The 9,804-nt window shown below is 39.6% G+C and overlaps 1 protein-coding gene across 3 annotated transcripts in view; it reads right to left on the bottom strand.

Annotated features, from left to right (window-relative positions):
* Nucleotides 1–1,488: 1,488 nt before the first annotated feature.
* smarcc1a (SWI/SNF related BAF chromatin remodeling complex subunit C1a) overlaps nt 1,489–9,804 on the bottom strand; it is a 40,411-nt gene continuing 32,095 nt past the window's right edge. For all 3 annotated transcript variants that reach the window (XM_016680633.1, XM_016680634.1, XM_016680635.1), the window contains 2 exons: nt 5,351–5,480; nt 1,489–4,003 (listed from right to left, as the gene is read on the bottom strand). In XM_016680633.1, the coding sequence (XP_016536119.1) occupies nt 3,912–4,003; nt 5,351–5,480 (222 nt within the window). In that variant the 3' untranslated portion in view covers nt 1,489–3,911. The remainder of the gene's footprint in view (nt 4,004–5,350; nt 5,481–9,804) is intronic.

The following is a 9,804-nucleotide window of genomic DNA, read 5'->3' as shown; positions in this document are numbered from 1 at the left end:
CGCAGATGCTACTGGACGTTTGTGCTGGTAATGAACATTTACTGATGGTTTTCAAACTCAAAAGCACAAAGAACATGATCAGAAAGTTATTTTAGACATCTAAAATGATTCTACCTGCTGGTATGTAACCATTTCATCTGGATAAACTCAAATTTATGCATAAAAAATGTATTTAAGATTTGTAAAATGCGATTTTCACTTAAATAGTTTCTGTTACAAGTCTTGATTTTACAGTAAAATAACAGTTGTCTGCTTATGGATCGAAACGTAAAGCATCTGAGTATTGAGTCGTTTGAGGAAATTTAAGCAGTTGTCCTTTACAATAGGTGCATTAAGCCCGTGAGGCCACAAACCGCCTAATTCATTCAACGTGAACGCCTTGTGTGCACGTTTCATGGCGTTGCCCCTAATCCCAAAACAAAAGCAAACCCCAGATAATCCATCTTCTCATTGTGGATCTGCTGTTTTGTGAAAAACACGAACACAGTGAAAGGAAATAATGTAACGATCCAGAACTTCTCAGCCCAAATCCAGTAATACTTTTCAAATCTTTGTTTATCCAGAAAAAGTGGTGGTCATTATGTTGTCATTAGAGATGATTATTGAGTGCAGCTGGTTGTTTTTCAATGAGGACATAAAGGTTTGACAAAGAGAAACAATGGAGAACAAATGAAATCAGTGAATTTCGTTGCAGAAAGTTATTACCTTTTGTGGGAAGTGGACATTTTCTATTCCTTTGGAACAAATTTCCAGCATTGTTCCTAAGGAGCAATGCTGGAAATTTACTCTTTTCAGCTTCATGCAGGGTCAACACTCTTTTCCTGCAGTAAAATACAGACAATTTTCAAGGATTTCAAGGCAAGGTTTCAAACTTTTCCACTTTGGAGACAAAACCAACAAAAATGAACTAAAGTGGACCGCTATAATTCACTGTTATATTTTTGTGACAGTATTCTACATTCTACAGCAGGGATGAGGTAAACGAACAGCAACATTTTATGTTTTGAAATGTTTAACAAAAAAAATCCCGCAATTTCAATAACATTGTTTAATGTAAGACGATCAGTAAGTCATTAAGAATAATAAATATTCGTGACATATTTACGAATAGCCAAACATTGTGTAAAGGCAAAATACCTTCCTGATCAAATTAAAGGCATAAAACACAAAATACAAAGAAAGTCACAATTAAATCTCTGAAAATGTTCTCACCACGTTTTCTGGAATTTAGAAAATAAAAATAATCGAACTTAAAAAAAAAAAGTTCAGTATGATTTAACTTTAGATGGTGAGAAAAAAGTCTTTATATTAGCTGTATGAAAATAGCTGGTTTGAAATGTAAAAAGATTTAGCAAATTTAGGTTTTTAATTGAAATTTTGAGGACTTTATAAATAAATCAACAATATTTAAATCAAACAGCACATTTAAACCCAACTCATTTTGTCTTATTACTTTATACAAGTCTCCTATAATGAGAAAACCCCAAACCGATTATTAAAAAACAGTTTATTTGACAGTGTCTAGGTCCAAGTACCAACAGACCCCATACAAAATAAAAAGAAAAACAAAACAAATGCTACAGAGAAAACTTCCATCTACACAAAACTTCTCCTTAAAAATACATTACCATTAACACAAAAAAAGCATCCATAAAAGATAATATATGTAATAAGGGAATCATGTCATGTTTAAGCAAAGATAAATCACACACCTAGTCAGATGTTAACACAGGAAAAAGGAAAACAAAGAGGGCACGGTGAATGAGAGCGCGATGAACGAATGTTTGCGTTTTCTTCTTCCTGCAGCCTGGGAGAAGAGGGCAGCGGTGACAGCAGTCATGTGGGCAGCACTCAAAAACAAAGACTAAAAAAGGAAAGGAAAGGCTAACAAGAGGTAGCTAAAGGGTGTGAGAGGTAGCAGAGAGCAAGAGGAAGATTTCTAGAAGAGGTAGCTAGCAGATGAAAGAGGAAGAGGTAGCAGAGACACCGACAGCGCTAAAAGGAAATAGGAACAGTTTGAAGTTAAGGTACCGTTTTTGGGTTCAGTAGCAACTTGTGTGAACATGTGACTTATTTTATATTAAAGAAGTTATACACAGGAAGCAGTTATCATATGCAAAACAGATCAAATTTTACATCTACAGGCTTAAATACCGACAACCGAGACAATGGTCAGGGGAAAACAACAGCGACGGTCGTTAGGAGCAACTCCAAACAGAAACGTTTGTTTATAGTTTTGGCTATTGGTGAAGTGAAGCCGAACTTTAACGTCACATTTCGACAATATTCTTTTCAACCAAACAAGATGGACTGGACTGCATCAACTGAAATTTCAAGGATTAACACATCATTTGTTTTTCTTTGTTTTGACCACAGATTGGAGAAGACTGGAGAAGAATATTGCAGAGTTTTACGGCGACTTGTGAAAAGTGAGAAACAGAAGAGGAGGAGGTTGTTAGCGAGGTAGGCAGTGCTAGGCGTGAGAAAACGGAGCAGAGGAAGATGAAGAGGAGGGTCGAATAGCTACAGAATCAGCACCGAAAGAGCGACCAGAATACCCACGGTGCCAAGGAAGAGCTCAGTCTCGTTTGAGCAGAAACGCAGCGTCTCTCACTGTGTGAAGGTCAGCAGAGGATGTGTGTGTGTGTGTGTGTGTGTGTGTGTGAGGGTCAGTGCCAGGGTTGAACCAAGATGTGGGTGTGTGCATGCAGCCTCCAGTGTTTGCCTGAGCTTAGCTTACATTTCTCTGTGCGTTTTCGCGCTCTGGGAGCCGAGACAGAAGGACGGATGTTTACAGTCTGTGAATCCTTTGGCGGCCCGATCAGATCTGTAACAAAATTCTACATTTAAGCAGAAGAAAATTAAAAAATACTTCAGCTTTGGTTTTCTAAGCTTTATTTATTCGTATTTTGTTGCTGCTGCTATTGTATTTGAAGCAAAATGAGGTCAGCCTGCACCTGGAAGTAGCTTCCTAACAGCATCAAATATATTTATTACAGAAGACCAGAGTAGGCAGGTGTTTAGTTTAACTTAAAAAGAAGAATGCTGCCGTCTTGTTTGTAGAATCTGATCAAAGCAGCTAAAACGTGACACATTTAAAAGATTCCTGCATAATTTTCTGATATTTTCTTTAATCTGCAACAAAAAGCTACTAAGGACTAAACGTATTACACCTACCAGCTTTGTTTGGGAGAACCTCATCAGAAACATAACAGTCTTTCCAGCAACATTTGACCTAGAAGGCTTTTCGTCTGAAGGTAAATCGTAACTTTTTGTCTCTATTGTAAATTTCTGTAACTTCAGCTGACTACACAGACCAAACTCAAGCCTCCGTCTGTCTTCCAGGCGCGCACACACACACAGAACTACAGTGTATCATTTAAAAGAAGAGCGAGAGGTAGATACTCAGCAGGAGTGAGGGCAGGCTGGATCCACTCACATGTCACAGCTCAGGCTACTCAGCACACAGACTGGCTGTCTGGCCCAACAAGCCTCCTCTAGGGGTTTATCGCTTAGGGAAACGGGGAACAGGAGAGCCTGGGGTTGTTTTTGTTACTCTGGAAAGCGTTACAGTGTCATTCGAACAAAATAAGAAGCTGAGAAAGGAGGATTCTTCAAAAATATTTTCTGTCTCCTTGTTTGGTTTTCTATACACAGGATTGTTGTCTTCAGCCTCGCTGTTACTCAACAGAGTGTAAAACAGTGTTTATTACTAGATGAACCTCGCCGCTGTGCCCTGAGAGGAAGTCTGCATGTGTGTTTGTGAATTTGGATCCCAGAGTGTGGGTCTGTGTGTCAGGGGGAGTAAAGTTTATGGTTGCTTGAATGTGAAGGAGAAAAACATAGCAACAAGCAAAGGTCAGAGACAGAGTTTTAGCTTTATGCACGTGTGCTTTTTCTGTTTGTACGTCTTAATTGTCAGACACCCGGCCACTTGGGGGCGCTGGAGGAGCCACAGGAGCTGGAGGCATCGCCTCTGGTTGTGCAGGTGGAGGGCCAGGATCTGCAGAGAGAAGCATGCTAGTTTTAGAAAACCTTACAGGGCAGATGGACTCATAAGAGCAAATTTTCAAGATTGCTGCACTATCAAAGGAAATATTTGACTTTAACTGAAGTAGAAATATACAGTAATTGTTTTTAAAATCCAACAGAAAAAGAGGTTATGATCAACTTTGATTCAATGAGTATCTCAGCAAATTATCATGGAAAAGTTACTGTGATTAAAGCAACCTGAGCCCCTTTGGCACATGACTGATCACAAATACCCTAAAGTGAGGTTGTCACAAGTAAATGTTTTGATATAATCCACATTAAAAAAGAAAAACATTTGTTTTAAGATCTCTACCAAACAACTTAACAGCGCAGAGCTACACAAATACAAAACCTGAAAAATCAAGGCTGATCACAACAACAGAGAGCTGGTGCTGAAAATGCAAAACTACAGTCGTAGCAAGTACAACCAGACAAGAACAAGTGCAACGGCTCGGACTAATTTTTTACAGCAGTTTTAACGACACAATTTCCATCTTTTTACCCCCCAAAAAGTTCAATCTGTGCCGCTTCCATATGTGGAACTAAATCAGATACTTGTCTGTTTTCAGAGTTTCTGCAGCCTGGACAGTCCTGCCATATTTATTTAATCTGACTCTTATGTCATTGGTTTAAAACGTGTTATAATTCTGCACCAGAAGAAGCCAGCAGCCGTAAATCTGGACGTAAACAATGGCTGAAAATTATAACTGTAAACTTATGAAAGAAGTCTGTCAATAAGTGCATCACATCAAAATCCCACCACTCCTACAGATCCAAATGGGTTTCTCTACAGACGCAGTAAAAGCTCCACAAAAAGCCATTGCTACTAATTGTGCTTTCTCTTTATTAGCTTCCTTTGTTATCAACTGTCAGCTCCAGTTGATGCATAAACTTTATCCATAAATGGCAGGATCAATTATTACTTCTATAAAGAAAAGTATGAGAAACAAAATAACTCAAATTCTTAAAACATTTAAACACACAAAAACCAAGTTAAAATATATTTCCATGGCCAGAATCTTTAAGGTTAATAACCTGCATTTGTAAAGCTGTTCATGAAGACCGATGTCGTGTGAAGCTCTTAGGAGTCAATCATTCTGTCATTCATTTACACAATGACAGGGGAAAAGCTACCCTGTAGCCACAGCCGCTATTCAATCTACGCCACGGGGCTCTGACCACATCAGCAGGTACAGTGGGTGAAGCGTCGGTCCAAGGAGCAGCAGCAGCAGGAGTTCAAACTGGCAACCCACCAATCTCAGAAGAACTACAACTCTCTATAACATAGTCGTTAGTTGAAGTTGATTGTTATACTCACACATGCCATTGGGGGCTCCAGGGTGACGTGGGGGCATCATGGGCGGAATGCCCCCTGGTGGCGGTCCGGCAGAGGGCGGACCGGACAGCATCCGTCCTGGCATCGGCTGACCCGGTTCCATCGGTCCTGTAGACAAGTGGAGAAAACGCGAGACGTTAAAATGTCTGTTTTTCTCAGCCACACTTTTTTATTCATATTTAAAAAAGGCTTTCCTTTAAATCCATTTAAATACTGATCAACATTTCTGCTGTTGTAAAATGACTCCAAAATATTCCCTCTGGTTCAAAAACAATAAACCTTTCAAACAGGCTTTTTATCCACCTGGATAAAATTGGTTTGCATTCACTTTTATTAAATGTTATGATGAGTTTAATGAAGGCACTTTACAAAATGCAATCGTTGTTCTGGTTTTTGCAATTGTTGACTAAATGATGTGTTTATGTTTTCCTTGCTGTTGAAAAAACAAAAACTTGATAAACAAAAAATAAATATTTCTGCAGTTAAAAGATGTTTTATAAATTTAGTCCAACAAAAAAAACCTAAATAAATAAAACTATGACTTCTCCACATACACGCACACACACACAAAGTCTTAAAGTGACCTCTGACCTGTCTGGTGGGGGGCCATGGGATGGTGGCCCATTGGAGGGAACCCAGGATGCATTGCAGCACCTGGTGGCGGTCCTCCATGGTGGGGGGGAGGCCCGCCGTGGTGGGGCGGTGGTCCTCCATGGTGAGCAGGAGGAGGGCCGCCGTGGTGGGGCGGGGGTCCGCCGTGATGCATACCATGTGGAGGGGGTCCGGGGTGGGGTCCGGGTCCAGAGCCCTGACCTTGAGCCTGGGCAGCGGCAGCAGCAGCAGCGGCGGCGGCGGCAGCGGCTTGCTGCTCCATCTGTTGTCTGGCCTTCATCTCGGCGTATTTCAGCTGCTCCATGTGGAACGCCTGGCGCTCAGTGAGGAGCTGCTGCCGCTGAAGCTCCAGCTGCACAAAGAAACACCAACACAAACAATCAGAGGTGGAAAAATCCCTCCATTCTCAGATGCATCACGACGATTAGACTGAGGAAGTTATAGGAGCTTTCTGCCAGCAAAAGGTTAATAAAAGTATGTTGACTGGTGCTACAACCTACTACGATTAAAAAGCTAATGGTAAATAGCAGATCTGTAACGATTCATCAGAGGAGTCAAAGAACCTGATTCTTAAAAGTCCTTGAGCCACGTTACCCGCCTCAAGGCTTCGTCAAATAATGTTTAACTCTTTAGCGCACTGTGCTACAGCCAGACTCACTCCACCAATGAGCTGCTGATGAATGCTAAGAAGCTCCAGATTAATTCACTTATTGGCCATGTCTTACCACCTTTCCATATCTATTAACTAAAACCAATGAATTTCATTATATTTACCTTGGTGCTCACTGATATACAATCATAAAAATATAAATTCTCACTTGTCAAACTTAGTTAAATAATATTTGGCATGAGACTGCAGGAATCTACATGCTTTCACTGAACGTTTTCTCCATTATCCAGACTGTTTCCATGTATTAGAGCTGGAACACGCTTTGCTGTGTTTCTGCTGTTCTGTGTAGATCTTTACAACTACGATGTTTTATAGCAGCAGCCCAGGTTTGGGTTCTCTCCAGTTCCACAAAAACTTCTTTAAACAGTTCTTTTCATGAAGTGTTTGCATCTGTGAAACTGGGCTTGAATCCCACCGCTATGAAAACACAGTTTTCCACTCCCACCAGTGTCTCCAGGACACACACTTTGAAACTCATAAGCTAAATCACTCATGTGTCCCATGAAGACCACTGTCGGTTCAAACTGCATCACTAAACAACTGCTTTGCTCTTGAAAACTTTCTCCTAGCAGCTCAATTTCTAAAGCTGCCAACATTTTAAGTTTTGTTTCTGCTTCAGTATCTTTGAAAGACCCAAGACTAAGTCAGGTTTAACTCACCCGGTGAGAACGTGCTGATGGACTATATGTTTCTTGGCTACATCATCAAAGTAACCACAGAACTGAGCTGTATGGTACAGGAAATGCAAAACAGACAAGTACTCTCAACAAAAACAAGGGTTCCCAGTTTCTCTTGTAATAGCCACCTTATTTGGAGTAACAAAAAAAAAAAATAAAAAATTCAAAAATTAACAGAAGAAAATGAGGACGAACCATAAAAAATAAATGACCCAGCAGCTTTATGATTTCAGACAAGAGTGATTTGTCTTTGGGAGGCTAAGAAATCGGTTTATCGTGTGAACAGCAGATAATCTAGCACTTTGTAGTGTTTTCTTAACATCAAGCTCAGACATTGTACAAGTATTTATTTCAAAATGGGACAGTGTGTTAAGTGAAGGTGCAAAACGTGGCCCGATAAATCCAATTCAGAGCATTTTCTCATTCAGTGAGTGACGCTAATAACCTTCATCTAAAATAAAGAAACTCCTGTTTCACACCAACATGGTGTTTAAAAGCAAAATATCCACCATGATCTAGTCAATTTTATTTAAAACAGTTATCATTACTGCAATAAAAATAACATACCACATTTTGTATCACGGTTAGAGTGCTGCCATTTATACCAGATTTATTATTTTCATACTTTCAGAACTTTAAAACACCCTCTCATTTTAATAATAATAGATCATTTTTTATAATGCCCTTTATAGCCTTAGATATCAAAGAGCAGGAAACAGGAACAAAACAAGAAGTTGTAATGGATAAAGATAATTAAATGAATAGATACATGAATAAAAGAGATTAAAACCAATACGTAAGAAAATGAACCAAAAAGAAATCTCTTAAGGTATTTTTAAAAACAGTTAGTAATAAACTGACCTTTTTAAAACCTCCGTTTATCACAATAACTAATTATAGTATTAGATTTCAACTAAACATGTTGATTCTGCAGAACAGTTTAGCTTTTTTGGACATAAAAAATGTGTCATGTAAACACCCCAATCGGGATGTTTTACAGATGCAACTTGATCAAAATGAATTTATAATCTGAATAAGAGGGGTGATTTATGCCGACTGATAATCCGAATGGCGTGAATGTAAACACAGTTAATGTTAATAAATTTGCTGTGCTGCAAACATCTTTGAGATCTCATTATAAGGGCTTTAAACCATAGGAATGGTGAGACCAAAGACTTTCTAAAACCTCTGTTTATCACAATAGTAGTAACAAGAACTATGCTTACTTATAAAAGACTGGGGCGGATCAAAGGGAGCCTTGCCTTTGCATTAATTAACACATTTTTCTCCCAATTCCTAACATTTAAACTCTGACTTACAGCTTCCTTTTCGCGGTCCATGATGGTCTCCAGCTCTTCGAAGTGCCTCAGCTTGATTTCCAACTTCTTCATCTGGGTTTCCACCAGCAGCGCAACCAGGGACTTAATTTTCCTTTCTTCAACCGCCGCCAAGTGCTGAGAAGATGGATAAAGTACGATGATGAATATCCAAGAAAACGTAAATCTGTTGCAGGCCAGCATAATGGAAACATGTGATCTGTTGAGCGGCCGGCCTCACCTTGGCTTTGGTGGCTGCAGAAGCGAGAGCAGCAGCGGCCGCTGTGGCGATGTTTCCCTCTCCGATGTCATGCTCCAACTTCTTCTGCTTTTCCTCTCCCTCCTCAGTAGCCGTCTTGTCCTCTTTCTCCTTCTCTTGATCTGAAGATGAGGTGTCCATAGTTTCATCCTTATCTTTATCTGGAAGAAACAGTTTAAGAGATACATTCCTACTTCATTCCAACAGAACAATGTCATTTCTGCAAAAGAAAATGTTCTGAAGGACTAAGAACTGATGTTGACGGATGAGTTTTCTTTAGATTTCTACTTTGTCTCCAAAAAAGTCAAGTAAACTAAAACACGTTGTAGTGGTTCGTTGAAGAGATGTGATGACCTGTATCATGTTTTACCTGCTGAAGCTGTTTTGGTCTCTCCTTCTTCCTCCTTCTCCTGTTCATGCTCTGATCCCTCTGCTCCCTCCTTCTTCACCTTTTCTGTGCTCTCCGTCTTGTCGCTTTTCTCTGCCGACTCACTGGGCTTTTCCGCCTCATCCTTCATCTCAGCCTGAAAACAGAACATCACACACATGAGCTTAATGTATGAGAAAAGACATTATTCAGGAAGGATGCTTTGGGACTTAATGGGACGATTTAACTGTATTAAGTTTGTCTTGTGAAATTAGGAGTGCATGATATTAGAATATCTGCCAATGGTGTATATTATTTGTAAATATTGATGTATTTATGGCATCAGGTTCAATATTTCTTTATTTTCTTTTGTCCTTTGTTTCTCATTTGTGCTTCCATAACTCCAGGACCTTCACGCACGTTGAACAAAATGCTAACTCTTTCACTTTGAATATATTAGCCAGCAGTTATTGAACTCCAAACAGTCTTTTGCGATACGAGTATGAGCAACAATTTACATCACTGTGAATTTGTT

This window comes from Poecilia formosa, unplaced genomic scaffold, assembly GCF_000485575.1.
Source record: "Poecilia formosa unplaced genomic scaffold, Poecilia_formosa-5.1.2 Scaffold250, whole genome shotgun sequence".
In the NCBI taxonomy this organism is placed as follows: Eukaryota; Metazoa; Chordata; class Actinopteri; order Cyprinodontiformes; family Poeciliidae; genus Poecilia; species Poecilia formosa.
This window is presented reverse-complemented; position numbering and strand designations above follow the sequence as displayed.